This window comes from Equus przewalskii, chromosome 30 (assembly GCF_037783145.1).
Source record: "Equus przewalskii isolate Varuska chromosome 30, EquPr2, whole genome shotgun sequence".
Classification (NCBI taxonomy): Eukaryota; Metazoa; Chordata; class Mammalia; order Perissodactyla; family Equidae; genus Equus; species Equus przewalskii.
Genome location: NC_091860.1, coordinates 17159825 through 17187794, shown reverse-complemented (window position 1 = coordinate 17187794; position 27970 = coordinate 17159825). Strand labels below are relative to the sequence as shown.

At 34.4% G+C, this 27970-nt stretch overlaps 1 protein-coding gene across 35 annotated transcripts in view; it reads right to left on the bottom strand.

Annotated features, from left to right (window-relative positions):
* TRDMT1 (tRNA aspartic acid methyltransferase 1) overlaps positions 1-27970 on the bottom strand; it is a 76427-nt gene that overhangs the window by 6888 nt on the left and 41569 nt on the right. For 22 of the 35 annotated variants that reach the window (XR_011534917.1, XR_011534897.1, XR_011534900.1 and 19 more), the window contains 9 exons: positions 25241-25350; positions 10926-11002; positions 8579-8650; positions 7921-7986; positions 7060-7129; positions 5894-5977; positions 4242-4585; positions 1870-1927; positions 363-492 (listed from right to left, as the gene is read on the bottom strand). Coding sequence is in view for 14 of the 35 variants with exons in the window: in XM_070600807.1 (XP_070456908.1) it covers positions 363-492; positions 1870-1927; positions 4242-4585; positions 5894-5977; positions 7060-7129; positions 7921-7986; positions 8579-8650; positions 10926-11002; positions 25241-25350 (1011 nt within the window). In the remaining 21 variants the exon portion in view is untranslated. The remainder of the gene's footprint in view (positions 1-362; positions 493-1869; positions 1928-4241; positions 4586-5893; positions 5978-7059; positions 7130-7920; positions 7987-8578; positions 8651-10925; positions 11003-25240; positions 25351-27970) is intronic. The other 13 variants (XR_011534898.1, XR_011534902.1, XM_070600808.1 and 10 more) reach the window with 3 other exon arrangements.

Below are 27970 nucleotides of genomic sequence, written 5' to 3'. Positions count from 1 at the left end.
GGGGTTATTAGAATAAGACCTCTGGAAGAAAGAAAATAAGCTGGAGAAAGAGATGCTGTTAACAACCCTCCGTAGGGGAGGTGAGGATTGCTGATTTGGCCTCTCTGTCCCTGAAAACCACTCGGGACCATTACTACAGTAATGGAGACTGCGTCTGAAGGGGATGGACTGAGGCAGGTTATGAATGAAAGTGGAAAGAGCAAAGTGGAAGGAAAATGTCAAAAATGGCAGTCAAGAAAGGAAGAAGCTTTCTTATATCCATCTGTCTGGGCAAGGGTTGATTCATAAAATGCATGTAAATTCCTAAGGAATTTTGAGACCTTTAAAATATGAAAGCTGGGGTCTGGATGTATCTTACATACCGAAGTCTGGAGGAAATCCAAGGAGATTTGCTATTTCTCTAGGAGTGAAATATCGAAGTTTAAGCATTAACAGTTTTGTTAACTTTTCTTCTTGTGACAAATTGGTAAGGGAATTGTAGATATACTCAATCTGTAAAAAAAATTCAAGATAATTAATAAAGTAGAGTGCAACTAGATAAGATAAGGTCATCTATTGTTATTAAATTATTTTATTATAAATTATCTATTGTTATTAAGAAAAGTATTAAATTAGGGCAATTTAAAAACGACGGACATATAGTCTGTTGCAACACATGGTAGCTAGCAAAATGCAGAGGGCAAAATGTTTCTGTGCAAAAAACCAAATAATTGGCTCATCAATGGCAATGTAAACTTTGAAAACAAAAAGCTTAATGTTGAACAGATCAGGATACTTTCAGTGTATCTGTCATTTTTGGTCCCTCAAAATCATAAGAATATAAATAATAAATGACAATATAACATAAGAAATATAGTGAAAGATACAAAAAAGAAACATAACCAATGAAGTCAATTTTACAATGTTAACAAGTAGATCATTAAAATGTTTACTGTTTATGATCAATTTCATCAAATTAAGATATTTTCCTAAAATGATAAAATATATTTAGTAAATATAATTTCTCAAATCCAGATATTCATTTGCCTCTGATGGGATTTTTACCATGGGCAAATTTTATTTATAGTAAGAGCTTAAATCAGTATAAGAGAAGATAATGTAGTTTCACTTCAACATTATTCAAAACTATAAAACTTGTAATATACCAAGCTTGCATTCAACAACGACAGCTAAAGTATCAATAAGGAACCTTGCCAAAATGTAGATTTCATTCCCTAAAAGGCAGTTTTATAGTATGTGCTCCAAAGGAAGTCTCCAATACTAAGATATTTGTGCATAATTTTAGAGAACATTAACTATTGTATGCTGTATTTCAACTTACTGTTTATGGAATAAAAAGAAATACAAAGGTAAGAATAAGAAAAAAGAAAGTAAAAAATATTTCATATAGGGGCCAGCCAGGTGGCACAGCACTTAAGTGCACATGTTCTGCTTCTCGGGGGCCTGGGTTTGCCACTTCGGATCCCGGGTGTGGACATGGCACCGCTAGGCAAAAGCCATGCTGTGGTAGGCGTCCCATGTATAAAGTAGAGGAAGATGGGCATGGATGTTAGCTCAGGGCCAGTCTTCCTCAGCAAAAAGAGGAGGATTGGCAGTAGTTAGCTCAGGGCTAATCTTCCAGACACACACAAAAAAATTTTGTGCATAAACTCATATCTAGCAACAAGAAAAAGAAAAGATTTATTCTATAGTAAAGAATTATTATATATAGGAATACATATGAATATGTATATATATGAATGGATCATATATATATTCATTCCCAGTTGAACATGTAAAATTATTTTAACATTCTCAAATTTTAAGTACTAAACAGAATTTTACTTAAAGTAATTTTCAAATATTTTAGTTCTAAAGGATGCATAGTACCTGCACATCCTCTGCGGTCTGTAACACAGATCCTGTCCCTTCTATGTAGCTTCCATAACTGAAAAATTAACACAAATATTATGCATCTAATGTATCTGTTAACGATAAGTTTCTTAAATATTTCTTGAATGATTAATCAATCTACATAGTGACATCCTCCTGAAATATTCTGAATAATATCACATAAATATGCTCTGCAGTTGAAAAATCACTGGGCCAAAAACATAAGATTATTCTATTTAAACTTCTCAGACACTAACAATGGCATAAATTTTTGAGTTGTGTAAATATCATTATGAATTATGTATTATTATTTCTTTGTATTAACTGTCATTTTTTTAATGTGCATCACTATAAAGTATGCATTTGTTACAACTTTATATCCAAATACTATTCAACATTAGCTCCCTTGCCACATTAAACCAAATGTGATGTAGATGAAAGTAAACTGCTGCTATTTTTTAATCATGCCTGAACATCATTTCTTTTCATGAACCCAAGACCCTACTCCCCAGCCCCATGACCAACAGGGTCCATGGACCATGCCTCGCCTCTCACTATAAAGCAGTGTGTTTTTAATCTTCCTCATACGAGACCATTGTATAAAAAATCGTATTAAAAGTATAAAACACTAGAGAAATGCAAGGTATTAGTAATATTTCATCCCCTTAGATCATTGCCAAGCTGGCTGTTTAACATATTATCATTACTTTTTTCCTAACAGATCAATTTAAAATATAAATTAGAGAAAGTCATACCAGGGAAAAATTTTTTCAAATTGTTTCCTCATATATCATATATATATGTGTGTGTGTGTGTGTGTGTTTATATTATCTACACTAAAATAGACTTTTAGAGTAAGGCTTCTTTTATACTGTCTTTGTAATTACAAAAGAGTTTCAAGGATTTTTAAAAAATCTTTTTCAAAGATTGGCACCTGAGCTAACATCTGTTGCCAATCTTCTTTTTTTTCCCTTCTTCTTCTCCCCAAAGCCTTCCAGTACATAGTTGTGTATTCTAGTTGTGGGTCCCTCTGGTTGTGCTATGTGGGATGCCACCTCCGCATGGCCTGATGAGAGGTGCCATGTCTGCGCCAAGGATCCAAACCAGCAAAACCCTGGGCCGCTGAAGAGGAGCACACGAACTTAACCACTTGGCCATGGGGCTGGGCCCTCAAGGTTGTTTTTTATTATAAAATTGATGTCTTTTTTATGAGAGTCCTAAACAGAACCTATTGGACTTGGAAATAGACAACAGCTAAGTGAAGTCTTTTAAGGTAATGGAAAGAAATAAATCCATTCTCTTGGAAGTGCAAGGGCAGAGTAAGATAAAATCAGAATAAGTCTGCTATGCTTATATCAGGGACATAGTGTTTGTGCAAGACAGCTAGCTAACAGGCAAAAAGAGAAGGCTTGAACTTTCAAATCATGCAACTACTTATCAAACAAAGTTGAGTGGCATTAACAAAGAAGAAATAGTGATCTTTTACAAAATTTTCTGGAAAGGCCTAATTTTCCCCTTTTAGGCTTCAAAATATTGATGAAAACTATATTAACATTCAAGAAATAATCCAAAGGTAGACCATAAAAGAAACTGACATACCTATACAATGAGAATAGAAAAGTTCTTCATGTACTCATATGCAATAATATCCAATTTATATTGTGCAGTGAAATAAAGGGCACATAATAATGGATATAGTGTGAGGCCATTTACTTAAAAGGAGGGGGTAAAAACATATGTGTACATTTAAACACACCTTCACACATAACACTCCGTGTAATTAGACAGCAAACTGAAATCATTGGTTGCATGCAGGGAGGGAAACGACGTCCAAGAGACAGAAGTGGAAGAGAGTCTTACAATCTTAGTACCTTTTGAATTTTGAACCATGATAATATATTATTTGAAAAGCTAAATAAAATTTAAATGTGCTTTAACATGCACCAGATGATTCAATTTTATTTCTTGATATTAAAATTTAATTTCTTCTTATACATTTATCATGAGAGTGGATATCAATTTTTGACGTCTGATGTGCCACAACAAGAAAGGTGTGAAAAAATTATAGCAATTCAGCATCTAGAGCAACCAGGTTTCCAACATGGGTAACTAAGCTCCTATGAAGGTCACCAAACAAATGGCATTGTCTTTCATGAGCACTTTTGTGGGTTGTGCACATAATGTTCCGCCAGAAGGAATTTTCACTCGTGCATTCTTTTGAAACACGAAAGCATGCAATTAAGGGCAAAAAAATCATTCTAGCAGAAACGTTTTATAAAATCCTCCTTGTTTAGCTACTAAAAGAAACAGTAGTATAAAAAACCTGGTTATTTTGGATATACCAGGAATAGAGTCTCTTTAAAACCTACCCTTTCGTAAAGCACATGGACCTTCGGCAAGTGGGCTTAACGATGTCTAACAAAAGAGCATATCGCAACAGTGACTTTGGTGGTAAAAAGTACTGATTCACGTCAACATTATCTTCAAGAAAATCTTTTAGCATTTGCACAGAGAGATCACTGTCCTGTTGATGTTTCCGGTCAATTTCTTCTGCAGTTTCAAGCTTAAAAAGAATGGCTGCTTTTCCAGAACATGGTCTGCTGCTATCAGACCAAATATTTGGTTCAATTTTCTTTCCTTCAATTTGATTTTCTGCATCTATTGCATGTTTTTCTGGATGTTCAGATTCAATTTTGGGGAACTCCATCAGTACCTGACATTAAGTAAAAATGCACAAATTGTCATAAAGCTTTATTAAAAATAAAAGACAAATTAATAACATCTAGTCAAGATTTTGCAAAAAAATCTCTCTAGCCTTTATGGGGTTGTCAGCAAAAAGACAGAAATTGTCGTTTACTTGTATTTATACAATTTATTCATCATATAGCTATAGTGTCATCAGGCTACAGATGATTTATTTCATGGAGTTACTGCTTTCTCTATTTATTAATAAAAACATTCAACAATGTAATAGGAAGTTTGCTGAATATAGACACAGCATCATACTTGGAAAAAAAGTTTAGAAAGCAACATTAACATTTCCAGAAAATGTGTTTTGGATCAAAGTTTGTCATATCCCCTCATTAAAAAAGAAAAACTGAAACATACCCATGATCTAAAGAAAAACTAATTTAAAAAAAGTACTTTTCACCTTGAAGGTTATTTCTACTCCTGAGCCCCAATGGAAAAATTTTTTCCTGCAAACATGTAACCACGTGTAAAGCCTTATTTTGCAAAAGAAAAATAGTTCCAGGAATTTTTAACGATGAAGTCTTTGCTCATACACTTGACAGGTTGTTTTTGGAACGGCCCACTACGGAAAGGAAGACATATTAGTATTGTACTGTGGGGTTTTCAAATGACACTACTGACCCCCTGTTAGTAGGATGTGCCTTTTGAGCTCTTACCTGTGATAGTTACGGAGCGCTTTGCTGAACCACTAAAACTCTCTGTTAGCCACACCAGTTTTTGACAGAAGCATATACAACTGTTTTCATCATCAGAGATCCTATCTAAGCAATTGAGCATTTTATCTAGCTTGTACTAATCATTACTGTATTTTAATCAATTAAGGCTAAATAGCATTGACTTCAAAGACCATGCAAACAACGTGTTAAAATACACGTAAGCCATTTTTAAGATAGTACAATTGAATTTTATCAAAAGTAATCAAAAACTTCTATTGGGGGAAAAATGATAGCTACAAAACAGTCAATGGTCAGAAGGGAAATAATAGGAGGAAAAGGAATGTAACAGCACTAATGTAAATTTTGTTTACTATTAACTTATTTCTTTTTCTAATGATGAAAGAAAAGTTTTTGTTTTGTTTAAAGCAATAAAAGTGGCATCAGGAGATGAAAAGGGCCTCGGAGACAGACCTGGGGCAGGGTCTACATGATGGGCACCATAGGACACAGATAAACCTCCACAGAGTAGTGCTTGAAACAAATTAGCAAACGGCGATGTATTTACAATAGATAAATAATGATAATCATGAAGACAATAACAATAACGATAGTACCTGACCAGGGGCTTGAAAAGGTAGTGGCTCTGACTGAAGCTTTGCAATAAGGAAATACCGCAGCCTTGAATTTGGAATGCCCAGCTGTGAGGAAAGCAGAGAAGTCAGTTACTATAGGAAATTGAAGAGATCTCTATCAACTGTTAGCACCTAGTCAAAACACTCACACAGGTATGCACTTAGCTTCTGCTGGAAAAAATTCTCTTATTGATTTGTGGAAGATTTCTCTGTAGCAAATTCTTAAACTTTTTAAACTGCTGCTTTATACCCTTACTTGAATGAAATAAAGATCGAACCTGATGAATTATATGTCTATGAGCCACTATCATTTTATATTTCTCGGGTAAGAAGTTATATAGACATTTTTACTTTCATTATTGACAATATAGTCATCTTAAAAAATAAAATTCAAATATAACTATTCTTAGCTATGATTATCTCATTTTATTAAAAAAGGAGGATTCACTAAATTTTAAAAGTTAAAAGGCAATAAATATGAAATAAACTTAAAGAGACGAGATATACTGTCCATGTCCACAGCTGTACATCTAATTTTCAAAACGAGTTTTCCTTTAATTTCAGGGCAAGGAACTGTATAATAAGCTAAAGATGATAAGAGACTAAGAAATACAATGGCCAAAGAAAAAATAGATAGTGATACTAGTAATATCAAAGATCTACCAAATATCTTATCATAACCAATTACTCCAATTTCTTACCCATGAAATAGAAGTAATGTTTGCATTTTAACGGCATTTTAATGTTTAATTAAACGGCAATTTAATGTTTGCATTTTAACCAAGAAAAGTAATTAGAAAATTATCATATGTTCATTTACTTTCTATTTTGGATTATTTTGAAGCATTACTAAACTATAGCACATCTAGTTTGGAGATACCAGATGTCACATAGTTTTAAACACTATCCTTTATTTTCTGTATGGAAAGGAAAGTAAATTCTCTATGAGCGTCAAGCTATATAATATTTTTCACAAAATACGTATAAATGAATTTATATGCCTGTACTACATTCTTTAGAAAGTAAGATCCATGTCTGAACTAATTCAAGATTTAACTATAATATTAACCTAAATAAACCCATTCTTTTTATTGAAACAAATTCTCTTTGGGAAAATTTATTTAAGAGTTTATAATTGTGGTACCTACAGAAGTTGGAGACAATAGAAATTCTTGGTACTGAAAGCCGCAATTTTCTATTGTTTGTATTAACAGGTCTCTGAAAAGACAAAAGTGAAAGGAAAGAAAAAAGAAAAGCTTTCAACCTGAAGTTGGAAATAGGGTTCTTATATAAAATATTGCACAAAAAACTTCATTTAAAGTGAAAAATGTACCTCTGCTCCAGTTGTTTAGAAAGAGAATGATCGTAGGTCTTACTAAGTCCAGTACTTGAGAAATTACATTTCTCAAAAAAAGAGATAATTTCTACTATAAATAAACAAAGCTGCCGGATAATTTATCCAAACTGGTGAGAGTCAGACTCTCGAATCTACTGGTGATAAACTTGCATGGGAATGGAGCTATATCTGCAGCAAATCAGATTAGGGAGCACTGTTACAGCCTGCAGCTGAATCAAGGACTCAGACAGAAGTTTTCTGTCCGGGTAAGAGAGAAGGGCCCTGACATGGGGCCTGCTTCTCCCATCTAATTGTAGGACAGAAAATGCCTGTAAACGTGGCCAATTCTTACTGAAAACATGCCTGCTTCTAAAGAAATAGAATAATATAAAGAATAGAATAGTATAAGCAGCTACAATTGAGAAGTATCATTCTCATTAAAATGTGTGCTCTTTCTGGAAAAATTCAAACATATCAAAATGCGAGAGAATCAGTTGAACCTAACTTTGTGATTCTTTACATTATGAATTGGTCAAAATAAATATTAATAAAATATATAACATATATAATGTCAGAATGTACATGTTTATTTGTAAAAACTTTATTCCACAACAGCTCCTACTATAAAATATACCAAGTCTAGGATGAACACAAGACAAATACATTTTTCTACCTTGTAGAAGACACTTCAAAACCTTTAACATTTTCTAAAAGAATATACTTCGGTAATTTCTGCAATCTAAAAAAAGAAAAAAACAAATGGAATTCCAAACATCTCATTACTAAGAAGGAAGAAGTAGAGAAAATCCTTACTCACAGGAAATATGAGGTAAGTCATTTTCCAAACACTTTTTATAAAAGAATTTTATAAGGGATGGAGACAATTTATATTTTATTCATTTTCCCCCATAAACATGGCACACCTGATAAAGTCAACATTTGAAATGTTCATTTCTATTGAAGTTTATTTCAAAACAAGGGTTCACACAGAGCCTCTGAACTGCACAGCTCAAAGGGCTGCTATTTACACAGAATGGCAGCTTCCAGGGTGGGCACAAATTTCCAGGCCATGGGCACAGCACCCACCATCATTAGCATCATTTACATTAACACTGTGAGCAGAAGTAATTCACTCACTGTAGTGGCAACCAGTGAAACTGGCAAATTTGCAGTTACTCTGTTAGTCATGACAGAATATGATCAAGGACATGCACAGTATCTGACAGCAGCATGCATAACCCGCTAATCTCTATAAAATGACAAACATCATACTCTTCCAGATCCAAAGTTTTAAATTTTAGGTAAGCTTGTACAGGAATCTAAGTTTTCACCTTGGGAGAATATTTAGAATATATAAGAAGCTATTCGTCCTTGGGTCAGTCACATCACCTTGCAGGCCAATTCTAAAGGGATAAAGAAGGAACAAATGAGTTCATCGAGAACCTTACATAAAGATAGCAAGCCACTTTTAAAAAGTTAAAACCCAGAGAATTAAAATTAGTTGGTCCTTAAAAAAATATGATCATCTTTGTTGCTATAGAGAACAAAATGCATTTATTCATTTAATTAAAAAGAAAAAAGCCTTGCCTATCTAATAAATACACACTATTTATTTCTACAAAATAATACTCCAAATGACTTATATGAGGTAAAGAAGAACAAGAAGTCAATGAAGAATAAAATCAATTACCCTCTTAAAACCCCTTGGTTAAGGAAAGATACACACACACACACACAACAACACACACCCAATTGGCTGATGACACCTTTTGCTCTGATCCAGATGAAACAACAAAAGTTCCGGTGAATGAGCCAGTTGGGTAGGGTGGCAACGGACAGATGATGGCATTGAAGACTAACCACCATCTAAGATGATCAAAGCAGTAGGTAAAACTAAGACAGTCTCATCCAATGTAAATGGGAAAGACTTAAGCTGAAGGCTTGATTCTACAAGCAGGAGTTGCAACTTGGTTACACTAACTAGGTCAAAACAGCTCATATAAACAAGTAGTATTTGGACCAGCAACTAGATCTTATAAGAAGCATTCCACATAATCAAGAATCAAGCAGAAAGGAAGACTTGGATTGGGCCAGTAGCAGAGGACCAAGTTCTAAGACCTTACTACTTATTAGCGTCATGGTCCTAAATAAGTTACTTGATATCACTTGTCAGTTTCCTCATAGCTGACAGCAAGGTCAAAATCATTGGTGGCTCTGAGGCTCAGATGGGAGATTAGAGAATAGATTTGATTAGAAAAGGACAGAATGAGAAGAATCCAAGATTTCTGAGGAATCTACTCAGCAGCTGGAGTGAGGCTAATACAGAGTGGGAATAGCAGCAGGGAAGATACAGGGCCCACTGCAGTGACACATGCGTCTTCACACTGCTGGGGCTGCATTCTGTTCTGTGCCTCCTGCCTATTGTAGTTAAACAGGTCACATGCTTTCATACGCTTGGAGCCATCTTTACGTGGAATGCCCTCTGCCTTCTCTGATAAATTCCCAGTTTGCTTTTTGAGACACAGTTCAGATATCTCTGAAAGAATTCCTCTCTCCTGGTATGTAGCAAGCCATTTTCTCTTCTGTGCTCTCATGGCACTTTCAGCATTAATTTATCATACAGCTTATATCACATTATAATTATTTGTCAGTCATTCCCCTTAGACGACAAGTTCCTTATGGATGGGAACTATAGCATCAAAAGGAATGCCTGGCATATAGGTGTACAATAAACCCCTGGGGAATTAATTTCCTTAAGAGCTGTTTAAGTAAATCAAAACTTAGGTGGAAATTAAGCATGAGAATTTTCATTTAAATTAGAATATTTATTACAAGTGATATCCCACTTAAATTCATATTATATATTTAAACAGGAACACATGAAATAATTGATAAACCCTGGCTCTGACATTTTCTAATTGTATGGCCATGGGAAAGTTACTGAACCCTTCTATGCCTCAGTTTCTCACCTGTACAATGATGATAATACTAATGCCTATCCCATAAGCTTGTTAAATTAAATGGCATATCCCACGTAAGATGCTTAGAGGATTGTTACTATTATTATTATTTAAAATAATAAAAATATTATTATGAAAACTATCTAAATGAAGATGGATTAGTCAAGATTTTCATCTAAGATACAATTTCCTGAAAAAGCCAAATAAATAATATATATAATAAAAAAATGAATTGCAACATAGCCATAAGAGGTCAGAATTATTAAATGTACATATGAATTTTGAGAAATGTATTCAATCTTCACTACCTTTTAAATTTTACAGTTAAATGATCTAAAACTTGAATATTTATTATGGAAATTTACTTTGATTAATCAGTGTTAGATATTCCTGAATGCTCATTAGTTTAAATAATTTCAGGTAATTGGGGTCAGAAATAAACATTGTATCTTAGGCAGGTACAAGACAGATCCTAGACAGTCTCTGTAAATCTACTACTGACCAAAAGACATTGTTCATTTGGCAGTAATTGCTGTTTCCTTTATGGTTAATGATGAATTATAAACATAAGTAGATAAAAAGAATTATTTATAAAAAATTTCAAAACTATGAAGATGCAGCTGATGAACCTCGCAGTATCTATGAAACGATGGCACAGTCTGATTAGCGAGCCCTTCGAGAGCCCTCTTCCTCACAGAGCAATATTTATCATACCTACCTTGTGAATGGCTGACAGGGCGGGCTCATTAAAATCATATTGAAAGATAATCTGTCAAACTCTTCTAGCGTAATGCCCTAAGGAATGAACATTTTGAAAAAAGAAAAGAATATAAAAACATGCATAGAATCGGGAAGAAGCAAAAATGCTACCTAATTATAACTGAATATATCAGAAATTATAACAGTTTCTATAACACAATATTTTTCAAATCAACTTCAGTTAAACTGACTTTCCAAAGCAATCTTGTGAAGAAAGTGGAGCAGTAAAGGGAAGCTATGAAAAATTAAGTGACTTTCCCTAAGCCCCAGAGCCAGCCACAGCAGAGCTGGAACACTGGTTTCCAGGATCTGAAACACTTCATGCCTTTAGATGCCTCAAGTCTAACCCTCTTCTGTTTTCTAGAATCAAACATGGAAAACTTTATTTTACAATTAATGATTTTCAGTATAGGGTCTAGGAAATTTTTAACCCCTATCAATAATATATTTTACTTAGAAAATGTGATATACTGACCAGTTGGCATCTCTTTCATGTTTATGTCTCTTAATATACCACCAAATGGAAAAAGATCCAGTTTTCATACATCCACAATTATTAGATTGTTTTACAGTTGTATGTTGTGAAAGAACTTCAGTACACAGTTGGCAGTGAAGATAATATTAATCAAAATAATCCCTACTTGACTAAGTAGTTGAAAAATGTTCTATTTTGCTCTCATTTTATATACCAGAGCTTGCCAATTCTCATTAAGCACTGAGTGTACAGGCTTAGCTGGACATTTAAAGTGACAAGCGAGAATCACAATCTTCCTAATTATGATACATTTCTAAGAAGTTTAAGTACACGAATAAGGCATGGAAAGCTTTATTTTGAGTTCTGTAAAGAGTGAGTTAATCTGGGGAACACAGCAGTTGCCTCTATTATATTAGAAGTTTGAATGCACACGTCTGTCATTTCTAAATCACAGGCATTTAAGATAAATACACAAAATGAAATAAAAATTAAATGTTTTGAATAATTCCTAAAGCACCTCTAGAACTGTGGGTTCTAAAGAAAACAATCTGAAAATCATACACAGAACAGTCTGCCAGAAAACCTAGGGCAGGAAGTACAATGAGACAGCACATTATATTCAAGTTAAATAGCCCATCAACACAGGGCCATGATGAGAAGCAACTTATTGGTTTCACAACTGAATGTGGATTGATTACAGCTAAATTCCTAAAAGTAGGGTAAAAATAAAACAATAGTCATTTACATCAGGAGCATCCTATAAAGGAAGTAAACAGAGTTAATCCCTCCGATACAACTAGACATAAAAAATTACATTTTAAACGATTGTTGAAAATAGTGAATTTTTTTTTTCTTTGAGGAAGATTAGCCCTGAGCTAACATCTGCTGCCAATTCTCCTCTTTTTGCTGAGGAAGGCTGGCCCTGAGCTAACATCTTCCTCTACTTTATATGTGGGATCCAAACCAGTGAACCCCGGGCCGCCAAAGCTGAACGTGCGCACTTAACCGCTGCCCCACCAGGCCGGCCCCCAAAATAGTGATTTTTTTTTATAGTACAATCCAAATGATAGACCAGTCATGCAAAAAATAATCACTCAAACTATTCACAATTTATTTAACCTGGCATTCTAGGTCAATGACTGTACTGGAATTCAAGAAAGTAGTTATGGAGATACACAAATTAACTTTAAAAACTTGCTATTTTAAAGCTAATGTGAATCCATTCTTCCATAACCTGGCAACACAAGTTAATAAAAACATCTTTGCTTTCAGAGAACATTAGATAAACTCACTGTGGTAACACTGTTTATCGCACGTTGATTAGCAGTTTTATTTGTCGCCCTACTTGCTTTATTTTTCTTTTCTCAGAAACTTTCCTGGCTATTTTTATACTTAATTGTCATCTAAACTTCACAAAGAACTTGGTAGATTAGAAAACAACAACTTTTGACTATTTTAGTGAATTTATAGTTAATCTAAGGAGAACTAAAGTTTGTAAAATATTCAGTCTCCTATCCAATACCACAACATACTTCCACTTTTCAAGTCTCTTTTATTCCCATGTGGGTCATGAAGATTTCTTGTTAGGTTTATTTCTCAGTGTTTAGAAGTTTCGTGTTATTACTATAAATAGAAACTTTCTTCAGTTATATTTTCTAACAAGTTTTTGTTTGTAAGTAAGTAACAAGTTTTATTTGTTTAGTAAGCTACTGGGATTACATTTTTGTAACCAGCCTCCTTATTAAATGCACACATTGTTCCTTATACTATTTTTAGTTAATGCTTTTGCGTTTTCCAGGTATATTCAATTATTCTTTTGAATCTTCCTTAATATTTATATACTATTTCTCTTGTGTGAATGAATTAGCTAATATCTACAACAATATTAAATAATAGTGGACATTTTTGTCTTAGTCATTATTTTAATTATAGAATGCTTTAAAAATTTTATGTTTAGCATGTTACTGAATTGGGAGATATGTATATGTATACGTGTGTTTAAACAAATGTAAATACCCGTACACAAACTTGCACATACAAAGCCAGTGAGTAACATATATATCTTGTGGTAGTATTCATATGTTCTAATTTTATTAAGAGAGATTAAAAACAATCAGAAAGACACTGTATTTTGTCAAATGTTTTCAGACATATAGTTTCATTGTTTCCAATTATTAACATGCTGAATAATATTAATAGAATTCCTAATAGTAAACTACATTTGTATTTCCAAAACAGAATTCATTTTGGTCACGCTATATTATTCTTTTAATGTGCTTGTGATCTATTTGTTCATATTTTACAGTTATGCATCGAGTGACGACAGGGATACATTCTGAGAAATGTGTTGTCAGGTGTTTGACCCTTCTACAAACATCATAGAGTGCACTTACACAAACCTAGATGGTATAGGCTACTACACACCTAGGCCCTACAGTACTAATCTAATGGGACCGCTGTTGTATACGTGGTGTCATTGACTGAAATGTCATTATGTGGCACATGACTGTACTTAGAATTCCTGAGTTTATATTCGTAACACAATGGTTTTTCTATTTTGTGGCATATGTAGGTATTCAGTAAAAATTTATTGAGTAGATATTTCCTACCATTTCCTGCCCTATGAGCCCTGATTTACGTTGTGCGTGAATGCTCATGACAGTTACATCTTTCTTGAGGATGTACCAATCATCCTAATAAGTAAATTTCTACGACTCTTAAATAGTTTTTGCTTTGAAATCTATCTTATCTTATCCCTATCTTATCTCATATCAATTCTGAAACTCTTGTTATCTTTTGTTACCATTTGCCTGGTATTTGTCCATTGTTTTAGGCACAGTATGCTGCTCATTAAACAATGTTCATAAATTAATCCACCAATATTTCAGACTATTTACTCTATGCCAGGGATTGTGCTAAGGGTGGAAACACAACGATGAACAAACTGCTCACATGAAGTTTATAGCACTAATTTCTCATTTTCTACTTAGATTAATTGAAGATTTTAGTTTATTACTAGCTATCTTCATAAGTGAGGAGTCCTGCTCCTGTGAAAAACTTACATGCGATTTTCAGGCTCGACTACAGGCAATTACACAGCCTTACGGCAGGCCTCACTGGGGAAGCGGTCCTCCCTACTCCAGGCTTGGGGCACACCAGTGCACGGCAGTCTCTGAGGAGCACTGCAGTCAAGGTCTCAGGCTCCCTGGCAGGCCCTGTTCTTCACATCTTCACATATCTGCATTCCTAGTCGCAAAGCCTTCATTCCTATGTCTCTTTATCTGAGCCCTTGGCAGAGGTCCTCTTCAGGAGTCTCTGCCAAGGCCTGCTTGGGGATGGAGAGGAGACCTTGAAGATACTTCGGCTCACTCTAACTAGCACCCAGCACTTTCCACTCCTAGCCTTCCCCCGCCTTGCCCTTCCCCCAATGCCAGAGGCTCCCTCAACAGTAAGTCAACCCTCACAACTGTGTTGGCCCACCTGACTCTCCACCCGTGTGCTGTTCCATAGGGAAATGGAACAGGGGGTGTCGGCATTTTCTCTGCTTTTTAAAGACTTGCACACACCACCACAGTAAGTGATTCAATGCTTCACTCTTTCATTTTCGCCTTGTTGCTTTAATCACCTACTCTGAGCCCTGACGGCTCAGCTCCCTTTCCCAGCTCAGCCGAGCTACTGACAGTAACATTAAACAATGCCCTAAAAGTCCATAGCTTCATTTATCTTTCAAAGAATAGACATAGTTTTTGAGTCTCACTTTCCCTTCCTACTCCAATTACATTATTTTTACCCTGCAAAGATTTACGCTTTCACCTTGTTTTCCAATCATAATTTCTTTCCTAACATGGCAGCTTCATTCCTGGGTTCTCTATGTCAATTCATCTCTTGCTTAGTTAGAGTAAGTGGTTGAGTTATTTTTTCAATAAGAGCTCATGGGTGCTATAGCTCATGACTTACTGCAGGTTTTATTTTAGGAAAATTTTTATTGATTTCTGCTAATATTTTTGTTCCATTTATTTTATTCTCTTCTTTGGAGGCACTAATTATGTTTATTATGGATCACGTTTGCTTCAGTAGTCACTCATCATTTATTCTGCAACATTTTGATCCGTGTTTTTTCCATTTTATTTTGCTTTATTTATCTCAAGTCCCACCCTTCATGACTCTGCAGTTCTGTCCATTTTACTTTTTGCTACTCTGATATTTCTTTCATTTCTATAATGGCTTTGTTTTTCTCCTGTTGCTTTTTTTCAGATTCCTGATATTTTTCAAGTCCTATTATTGTCTTATTGCTTTTTGAGCTGTTGTATATATTTATTGAAGCTCTTCTTTTGAAGATAACATGTTGTATTTAACGCTTCAAGTTCATGGAGATGTGTTTGTCAGAAATTTTCTTCTACTTCCTAACATAATTTTTCTGTTGTATGTTGTTTTTTAATTTATGTTTCTTACCTCCTTTTAAAAAAACTGTATTAGTCTAGCCTCGAACTGGTTCCTTTCTAATTATGTCATTTTTTAATGGTGGCTACTTGACCTAGGAGTTTGCTAAGAGAGAAGGTGGAACAGTGGCAGCTCCACGTGGTGCTTTGCCCCACACTGCCTCTGAGAAAAAGAGACAGTGTCCTAAGAGCCCGTCTGTCCCTCATCCACGTGCTCGCACTCAGGGCGAGCAGGAGGTCTGCAGAGGCTGCAGCAACACTTTTAGCCTAGAGATCTAGACTTTTTAAACGTTTCTTCTCCTGACTTTGAACAAACAATTTCTGGGTATATTTTGTCTTCTCCCTTGGCATTCATTCCTTCTTGATTCTTCACAAGAAAAGTAGAGGTTTGCATGCAATTTTGCCATTCTCATTCAATTCTGTTCCATTTCCACTGCATTTGACACTATTCTTCCTCATTTTCTTTTCTGTTTTGGCTTATGGCTAAATCTGATTTTCATTAATAATGGTTTTCCATCCACTCTTTTCCCTTCTTTTCTTATTTCTATTAGGAAAAGAAACAAAGTTTTGGAACAGAAATATCTTTTTTATGCCATATTCAATCAGAAGTCCCAAAGACAACTGCCTACAAGTCCAACTTCTGCACTAAATAGTAAGTTTTTGAAGGCAAAGACTATATCTTCCTCACATTTGTGTTCCTGCTAAGGGTTCAAATAGCTTGCGTGAAGAAAATGTTCAAAAGATCAGTACACGTTGTTTCATAAAACTTAAAATCCCTAAAGCCTCTCATTACGCCTATGTCCTCCGTTAACCTTCTATTCCTTTTTGAAACATGACCTTCAACGTAGTTCCTACACATTTGACCGAGACATAATACACTCCTCCCACATGAGAACGGGGCTGAAGGGAATATCAAAGGAGAGATGAAAAGCCGTAGGAAGCAGACTGCCGTTTCTTATAGACGCCACTTTAATGAACTGATCTCCTTTCCACTGAGCTAGAGGCACCACCTCTGTTCTTCCCTGTCCCTAGCCTTCTTATAGCATATGCAGATAATAGGATTTCTTATCATCTATTAAAACTGAGACTGAAATATAATTACTACCAGAAAAACAGATACAGACACATTATTCTAAACCCCCCAAATTTCTGTTGGCACGTACTTGGGAACCCTAATCAGTCCCCAAATACATAAAGTATCGCACAGTTTCTCTTAGCAGGTGAAACAGAAAGGGAGGTCAAATTGCTGGAAGCAGACTTTCAATGGGTGCTTTATGGAGAGTTTATTTTTATTTTATATTTGTGTAGTGAGGGGAAGCTCTGGCTGAATTGGGCTTTTGGCTGTACCTACTTTTAAGTATTTACACTTAATTTAAATGTAGATTAAACTTTTAAAAATAAAGTAACTTGCTGCCATACTCTATATTACAGAAATTCTGGAACCTAAATGCATATGTCTGCATTTTAGAGTCAATTCAAAATTACTTATTAGTAGGTATCTTTCTTCTGACCATGTATTTCTTTTTGCCCTACCCCCCATGATGAAATGGGTAGACTGTCATTTGCAATAATTTTCATGAAATGCACTGCTGTTACTTACTGTAAAGATGATGTTGTATCCATAATACTTCTCTCTATGATGCCCATGGGAAAAGAATTCTGTTCTCAATACCAGGGATAAAGGTTCTTCAATATATAAATAAATTACTTCTAACTTTTGGATACCCAATCATATTGCTCAAAAATGTTATCATTTTATACTGGCTCAAAGAAACCTTAAAACCAATCTGTTATATAAATAAAATGTGACATATCCACACAACGGAATGTTATTTAGCCATAAAAGAAATGAAGGGGCCAGCCCAGTGGCGCAGCAGTTAAGTTCGCATGTTCTGCTTCGGCGGCCCAGGGTTTGCCAGTTTGGATCCCGGGTGCGGACATGGCACTGCTTGGCAAGCCATGCTGTGGTAGGCGTCCCACATGTAAAGCAGAGGAAGATGGGCATGGATGTTAGCTCAGGGCCAGTCTTCCTCAGCAAAAGAGGAGGATTGGCAGCAGTTAGCTCAGGGCTAATCTTCCTCAAAAAAAAAAAAAGAAATGAAGTATGGACACATGCTACAATGGATGAACCTTGAAAGCATTATGCTAAGAGCAAGAATCCAGGGGCCAGCCCCATGGTGTAGTGGTTAAGTTCTGTGCACTATGCTTCAGGAGCCCAGGTTCGCAGGTTTGGATCCTGTGCATGGACCTACACCACTCGTCAGCCATGCTGTGGCAGCAACCTACATACAAAATAGAGGAAGACTGCCACAGGTGTTAGTTCAGGGTGAATCTTCCTCAAGCAAAGAGGAAGACTGGCAATAGACAGTAGCTCAGGGCTAATCTTCCTCAGCAGAAAAAAAAGAGAAAAGAATTCAGACCAAAAGGCCACAGATTATATGATTCCATATAATTATATGAAATGTCCAGAATAGTCTATAGAGACAGAAAGTAGATTAGTAGTTTCCAGAGGCTGGGGATGAGGAGAAATGGGGAGTGACTGCAGGATTACTTTTTAGGGTGATGAAAATGTTATGGAATTAGAAAGTGGTAATGGTTGCACATCTTAGTAAATATACAAAAAACCACTGAATTATACACTTTAAAATGGTGAAGTTCATAGCATGTAAAGCATATCTAAATTTAAAAAACCAGATTTGTAAGATGTTTTCTTCTGCCTGTGAGGGAGTATGTTCTATAGGACTTACCTTCCTTCTCAAAAAAGAAAACTGTATGAAATGTAATAACTATTTTCATGTATTGGACCACAGGCAGTGGAAGAAAAGGAAATCCAACAGTCCCTGGTAATGTAGATGAGTTAAAGAGAGAATGGAGTTCAGGAAGGTCAAGGTGGCTAGAATTTGCAAGGCAGACTACTAGACAGAAGGAAGCTACACAGAGAAAGGAATGCAGGAGTCCACATAGCATTCCCTTTGAGTGTCTTGTTGAATATCAGTCTGTGCATGCATCAGGTAAAATGCCATGAGGTAGGAAAAAGAACAACTGTTGAGAAAAGGACAATTACTAGGAATCTGCAAGCCAAAAAATTCCCAGGTCTCAGGGCTGGCAATCATTTGAATTACCACTCAGAGTAGTGAGACCTAGTTGAGTACATGGGGCATTTAACAGATGTCTAAGAAAGGTCCTAGCTTAGTAGTGGGATTAGACTACCTTACAGCAAAGGCTACTTAAGACCCACTTGTAAAATGCTTAGAAACAAACCTCGAAAAAATCAAGCTGATCTATAATTAACTGTCTGTGAGAACAAAATCCAACATTATTTAAGAGATTACAATAAACTCCAACACTCAGAAATGTAAAACCTACAATGTCACGCTCCTAATAAAAAATTACCAGAATGCTAAGAAACAGGATAATGTGACCCATAACTGAGGGGTGGGGTGGGGTGGAAAACCATCCATAGAAACAAACCCAGCCATGGGAGAGATGATGGAACTGGCAAAGATTTTAAAACAGAGATCAGAAATATCAATGTGCTCAAAGACCTGAAGGAAACAAAAACATGATGAGACCAATAGAAGAAATAAAAAAGAATGAGTTCAAAAGTCTAGAAATGAAAAACAAAATATCTGAAATAAAAGATTTACACACTGAAAAAAAAAAACCTGAAAATACAATAATATAGTGTGCTTCTGAAATGAAGCACACAGAGGAAAACAAACTAAAAATGAATACTCTCAGTGACCAATAGAATAACATGAAGGGATCTAATTATGCATAATTGGAGGTGAAGAGAAGATGGAGAACAGAGAAAATATTTTAAGCAATAATGGCCAAAACCTTCATAAATTTGAGGAAAACAATAAACAAGAAAAGAAAAATAAGGCCCAAGCAGTATGAATAAAGAAAAATACACAAAAGCACATTAAAATAAAATTCTTGAAAATAAGTGATAAAGACAAAATTATTATTATTTATTTATTTTGGTGATGAAGATTGGCCCTGAGCTATTATCTGTTGCCAATCTTCCTCTTTTTGCTTGAGGAAAATTGCCCCTGAACTCACATCTGTGCCAGTCTTCCTCTATTTTATGTGGGATGCTACCACAGCATGGCTTGAGAAGTGGTGCTAGGTCCATGCCTGGGATCTGAAGCTGTGAACCCTGGACCATCGAAGTGGAGTGCACAAACCTAACCAGTAAGCCACTGGGCCGGCCCCTAAAGACAAAATTTAACTGTAGCAAGAGAAAGACAAAAATAGATTAAGAGCAATAAAAATAAGAATTATACACTTCCAGTCAGAAATTAAGCAAATCAGATAATAATGGAAATTTTTTAAAATTCATATTATGCTATGAAATGAAAATATCTTTCAAAGATGAATGCAACCAAGGATTCAATGAAAATTATATTTCACAATGAAGACAAAATATTTTTTCACTCAAAAAGAGCTCAGACAATTTGTAACCTGCCAATGTGTACATGACAAAAGATGCTAAAAGAGGTTTTTCAGGAAGAAAGAAAATTATATCACATGCAAATTTTGATTTGAAAAAAAAAAGAGTGGAGAGTGCCGAATATAGCAGATATGTAGGTAAATATGAAATACTTCCATGCTCTTTTTAAAACTCTTTAATAGACATTTGACTACTTAATCTAAAAACAATATATTTTGGGGGTTATAACGCATGTAGCGGTAATATGCATGACAATAATTGCAAAACAGGCAGGGGGGACAAATGGAAGTATACTGTTGTAATTTATACATGAAGTGCTATAATGTTATTTGAAAGTGGGCTCCCTTAAATTAAAGATGCATATTGTAAACCCTAGAGCATCCACTAAGAAAATAAAGCAGATATATCTAAGAAGATATACCTAATAAACCATTAGTGGAGAATAATGAAATATTTAAAAATCAAAAAGAAGGCAGGAAAAGAGGGGAAAATGAACAAAAACAGAGTAGAAAAATAGAAAGCAAATAACATAGAAAAATTAAATCTAACAATATTGCTAACAAGTTAAATGTAAATGGCACAAACACTCCAATTAAAAAGCAGAGATTGTCAACCTGAATAAAAAAGCAAGACCCAACTATATCTACAATAAATCTAATTTAAATATAAAGACAGGATAAAATTTAAAGGATGGAAGATAAATACATAAAAACACTAATCATAACACAACAGAAGTGGCTATAAAAACATCAGGAAAAACAGACTTCAGAACAAAAAGTATTTCTTGGGGGTAAAGAGGGACATTTCATAATGACAAAGGAGTCAATCGACCAAAAAAAAAAATCGATCATAAAGTATATACAGTTAATAACAGAGCTTCAGGATAAAATGAAGCAAAAACTGACAACACTGAAAGGAGAGAGAGAGACATTCACAGTTGTAGTTGGAGATCACAACACCCTTCTCTCAGCAACTGAGAGGAAAAAGATCATTTAGGATACAAAAGAATTGAACAACATTATCAACGGACTTGACCTAATTGAAATTTATAGAACATTACACCCAACAAAAACAGAATAGACATTCTTTTCAACAGCACAGAGCATTCAGTAGACAAGCTGAATGCTGAGCCATAACACATCTCAACAAATGTAAAATAACTGAAACCATACACAGTATGACCACAATAAAACAGAAACAATAAGTCAATAACAGAACGATAACTGGAAAATTCCTAAATATTTGGAAATTTAAAAAACATTCTTAAAAATAACACATAGAGCAAAGAATAAATCAGAAAGGAAATTAGAAAATATTTTGAATTGAATGAAAATGAACATACAATATACGAAAATCTGTGGAATGTAACTAAAATGCAGAGGAAAATTTATAGTATTAAATATTTATATTTAAAAAGGAAAACAAACTCAAGTCAATCATCTAAAGTCCCACTGTAAGAAGTATAAAAAGAGTAAATTAAAAACAAAGTAGAAAGAAATAATAAATATGAGCAGAAATTAGTGAAATAGTAAGTGAACAGTAGATAAATTTAATTACATCCAAAGCTGTTTACTTGACAAGACCAATAAAATTGGTAAACCTCCAGCTTCACTAATAGAAGAAAAAACAGAAAAGATATAAATTACTAACATCAGGAATGACATATAGGACATCATTGTAGATCATACAGATAGAAAAAGGATATAAGGAAATATTCTGAAAACTGTTACACCAATACATTTGACAAATTAGATAAAACGGATACATTTCTTCAAGGATACAAATTTCCAAAATCTGAATCAGAAATAAATAGACAGCCTCAATAGTCTTATAGCAAGTAAAGAAATTAAATTCATAGTTAAAAACCTTCCCAGAAAGAAAACACTAGGCTAGATGGCTTCATTAATGAAATTCTAGCAAACATTTTTAGAGGAACTAATACTTGTTCTTTACAAATTCTTCTAGAAAATAGAAGGCTAGTATTACCCTAATACTAAATCCATACAAAAACATTGTGAGGAAGCTGCAAAACCACCTATGAAGATAAATGCAAAAATACTTAAAATATTAGCAAATTGAATCCAATAGTGATACATCATGACCAAGGAGGATTTATCACAGGAATGAAATATTGCCACAACAATTAAAAAAGTAATTTATATAATCACCATATTAACAAAATAAAAGGGAAAAACAATATAGTCATGTTAAAAGATTCAAAAAATTTTTGACAAAACTCAAGACCCATTCATAATAAAAATTCTCAGAAAATAGAATAAAAACAAACTTCCTCAACTTGATGAAAGGCAACTATGAAAAATCTACAACTAATATCATACTAAAAATGGTAAGTAACTGAATGTTCTGCCCCTAAGATCTGGAAGAAGGCAAGTATGTCTACTGTAACTCTTTTTATCCAACACTGTACAGAAGGTCCTAGACAATGCAACAAGGCAGGAAAATAAAGTCACGTTGATTGGAAGGGAAAAGTAAAACTATTCTCAGACAATATGATTGTGTATGTAAAAACTCTTAAGTCAATATTAAAGCTACTAGAACTAATAGGTCAATATAGCAGAGTCACAGGATATAAGGTCAACAGACAAAAATAGGTCTATCTCTACATGCAACTAACTAACAATTGGAAAATGAATTTAAAAATATACCACTTACAATAGCATCAAAATCCACAAATATTTAGGGATAAATTAATCAACATATGTGCAAGACTTGTACACTAAATATTACAAAATATTGCTGATAGAAATTAAAGGAGACCTAAATAAATGAAGAGAGATACTATGTTCATGGATTAGAAGACTCAATTTTAGTAAGATATTGGTTCTTCCAAAACAAATTAGTGCAATTCTAATCAAAATATCTTTTTTTTTTTTGGTAGAAATTGGCAGGCTGATTCTGAAACCTACCACAGAAATGTAAAGGACAAGTGTAGCCAAAATAATCTTGAAAAAGAAATAGAAGTTTAAGAACTTACACTTTTGAATTCAATATACACTACAAAGCTACAATAATTAGCATGTTGTTGGTGTAAGGATAAACATACTGAAGACAGAGATCAGAAATAAACCCACACATATATGATCTATTTTTTTGGTAAAAGTGTCAAGGAACTTGGGAAAAAGATAATATTTTCAGAAAATGGTGCTGGAACCATTTTATATGCACTTGGAAAAACCTAAATGACCCCTATCTGATACTATAAGTTACAAAAAGTAACTTTAAATGGGTCAAAAACCTAAATGTAAAAGCCAAAATTATAAAACGTTTAGGAGAAAATGGGGTAAACAAAGATTTCTTAGGACACAAGAAATGTGTCCCAAAAAAGAAAAAAAGAGATAAATAACTTCTGCACTTTGATAAACACAATTAAGGAAATGAAAAGGCAAGCTACAGAATTAGAGAAAATATTTGTTATACATATTTCTGACAAACAACCTGAACCCAGAAAACATTAACAATGCTTACAACTAAATGATAATACAAACATCCCAAATAATAAAAACTGGGCAAGAAATTTCATCACAGAAGAAGACACAGAAATGGTCAATAAGCACATGAAAAGATATTCAACATTACTGGTCATCAAAGAAATGCATATTAAAATTATAATACCACACACAAAAAATCACTATACCATTATATGCTCACTAGAGTGGCTAAAATTTAAAAGACTGACAATAGCAAGTGTTGACAAGGATGTGAAGCAACTGAAACACTTAAACACTGAATATGGGAATGCAAATGGTGCATACACTATGGAAAACAACTGGCATTTTTTTCATAAAGAAACTTACCACATGACCCAGCAATTCCACTCATAGGTATTTATCCACAAGAAATAGAAACAAAGTTCCATGCAAACTTTGTACATGAACGTTCATAGCAACCTTTTTGTAATAGTCAAAAACTGGAAACAACCTAAATGTCTAACATCACATGAATGGATATACATATTGTAGTAGATAATATTTCAATGTACGGAATATTACTTAGCAATAATAAAAAAGAGCAGACTACTGATATATGTAACAACATGGGGAAACTCAAAAAACATCACAGTAAACAAAAGAAGTTACACTAAAAAAATTACACCCCTGATTTTATTCATGATATACTAAAAATGGAAAATGTAACCTATCATGACAAAAGGCAGATCAGGAGTTGCCTGGGGCTGGGGTCAGAGACTGACTAAAATGGGGCACTAAGGAACATTTTAAGGGGATGGATGTTCTAATTTTTTAATGTGGTGGTGGTTACACAGTTATATACATTGTTCAAAACTCAAACTGTACACTTAAAATGGGTGCAGCTTATTGTATACAAATTATGGCTTCATGAGAAATGCATGTGTAGAATTTTTCATGACAAGAAATTGGGAGAAAAAAACACAATTTCATATTATTCTTAAAATAAGTCAATGTACATCAATGTTAAATACTTCTACTTGAGTTAATTACAGATGAAATATTACCTTTAACTTTGACAGGCTTGCTAAAAGAAGAAGCAGTCAATAAGTAATAGCCAATGACTGCCTCTCTTCTTTTCATTCCTGCTATACCTATTGTACATGAGTATCGCTTAAAAGTAAAGAATTAAAGTTTAATATCACTACAGAACCAAGCATTTAGAAATCAAGCATATTCTTACATTTCAATCCTTTCTCTCAGACACCAAAACAATGATCTCCCTCTAAGCTGAAAATTAAAACAAAAAAGCACGCTATCTTCAGATAGAATATAAAATGTTAATTCCCTTTTCCTAAACTTTTTCATTTATATATGATTTATCTTCCAATTAAGATACTGAAAACCAGTATCTTACAGTGTTTCTCAATCACATTTTCTTTTCTATACACTTATTAAACAATAGTAATCGTTACTCACTTCAATTGTCTTGGCCAGTAACTGCGTGTGAGGAAAATTATACTTGTAGACTTCATTAGCGACAGTGTTTACATCAATGGCAGCCACCACTTGTGCAGGTATGCAGCTTTCTGTAACGATAAATGGAATATCTTAAAAAGAAAAGGCCTTAACAGCAGTTTGGTCATTGTAGAGAGAATGAAAAACAACAGAATTTCCTGGTACACGTCCTCACTCTCTCAATTATCTAGCCAGATCTCAGACTGTCAATGGATGACCAGGCCAGGAGGGGCTAGGTGTGAAGTGGAAGATTTATGTACTTCTGGTTCATCTCTCTAACAGCATTCCAAGGCTAAAAATAAGATTTAAATGTTTTAGTCATTATCTCTTAAATTTGCTTTCCTCTTTCCATTAAGATATATGCTTATGAGTTAAATGGAAAGTTTTCCTAAGTTAAAACAAATCAAAAATAGGAAAGTGACATATATTCTAAAAAGCCATATCACTTGGAACTCTTTATAAACAAATAACTACCCTTTGTTCCTCATCTTCTAATGTTATTACAAAGCTGCTTCCCAATACCACTGAAAATGCTTTTTGGTAAGTTTTTTTTTTTTTTAATAGCAGCTTTAGTGACATATAATTCACATACCACAAAATTCACACATTTAAACTTTAGGAAAGTTTTTAAATGAGGCAAGTAATTAATTGGTATCCAAATGTAAAAAGTTCACAGACCAAACCTTAAAAATTTTGACAGACCAGGAGAGAACATGAGAAGAGTGAGGGAAATAATTACAAGGGCGTGTCTTCACTGCCCTTCCGTCTTGCTGCTAAAGAAAAGCCTTTTCAAAATGCTTTCAGATTCAGAGAATTTTGCCACAGTCTTTAAATGGCAGTCAAAGTTTGAAGTATGGCAGCGTAGCTGCTGTTACATTTTCCAATTACCACCTTCCTTGTACTTCTTCCCTCAAACACATACATGTATATGCCCTGTCCCAAAACAGGAGAAAACGTGAAGAGCTTTAAAAATAAAAGTATTTGAGACTTCTTAAGAAAATCATCAGAGAAAATATTACAAATTACATAGTAGCTCCAAATCAATATTCCTTTAATAACCATTCACTGTTAATAGTTAGCTTAGCTTAGCCCAAATATCAAAAAGAGAAGGGAAAAAAACAATTAGGATGTGAGAAGCTAGGGTTCGTGCAGCAGGTACCTTAGCAGATCACAGAAGATGGGGCAAGGAGGAAGGCTCGCACACACTCAGAAAACACTCACAACCATACAGAGACCTAGGAGAGATGACGCCAGAGAGAAAACAAGGGCACAGATGTCTCTAAGGAAACATATGCTAAGTGCCTACTGGGTTCAAGACACTCAGCTAAGACCAGTTATCGCCCATGTACCCTGCTGCCTTCTACACAGGTCACTAGAAACTTTGAGGTCCAGTTAGTAATATAGGCAGCTGCCTCCAATTCAGTTTAAATTCAATAACTAGTTATTTGCCTTAGTATAAAATAAATGTCTTTGTCAATGGCATCAGAAATCTTGAAACATAAATCTAGAAGGCTTTTAAACAACAACAACAACAAATTAGAATATAAGGATCGTTTTTGCACAATCACAAACCTGTTATAATCCAGGTCAAGAACTAATCAACTACTAACCATTGTAAGAGAGCTCAGGATTACATGAGCGTCATTGAACTATTTTGTTGTTTTGCTAAGTAAGATCTGTTGTTTAAGAGCATGATGCAAGTTGCTTGCATTTCTACTATATACACAGCAAACCGGGGTTGCCCGGAGTTGACTGATATGACTTTTCTCCTTTGTCAGGCTGATTGAAAATCCGCAGTGATGTGCTGAATCTGTACCATAATCAATAATTAATTTTATGTTCTTGTATTTTGTGCCTGAAGATATACAAACTGGCAAAGAGCAACTGCTAAATGAGTGTTTTATGTGGCAATCCAAGAAGTGATGAACCAAAAATTCTTTCTTAGCAAGCAATAGATTTTTAAAGTCAATAAACAAATGCACTGCTTGCACATATTTTAGATTGTTATTCAGGATCTACTGCATGACCTACAATGTTATTTCTATGATGAGAAATGGAGGTACTAAGATATCACTGATACTAATTCAACTTGCCTTTTCAAAACACAATTGTTTTGGGGTATGGATATGTTCCCAAAGAAAAAGCTAAACTCATAAATAAAAATTTTAAAAAGAAGTCCTGTCAATTCCATCAAAATCTTAAATTGAGCTCCAAAGACAGGTTGTCTTGATATTCCCTACTGTTCAGTTTAAATCTGTAGCCTCCAAAAATCTTCGTTAAGCTGCATACGCAGATTTTGAAAATGTTTAACTAAAATATCAAAGTGAATATGATTCAACAGAATTTTGCCTAAGTGACCTCCATCACTTAAGTGATCCAGGAGAGGTAATTCTCAAAGGGGAGGGAGAATTGGGGAAAAGGGACCCATTAGGATCTTTTGGTGGCAGTGGAGGTGGAGGTGGAGGGAGCGGACGCGTCTTCAGTCCTTTGGTCTATTGCTTTACCTGGAGTGTATTCACGACATTTTGCTTATTATTCTGGAGTGCATATTTACATGAAGCATGGGTATAAAAGGTGAGACACTAGTGAGAGAAACGCTATGTAAATGATGTTCAACAGCTGTCAGATTGGATCTACAAGGGAAGGCTAAGGGGTATCATGCTCCCATTTTTATGAAGACCGAACTAAAAA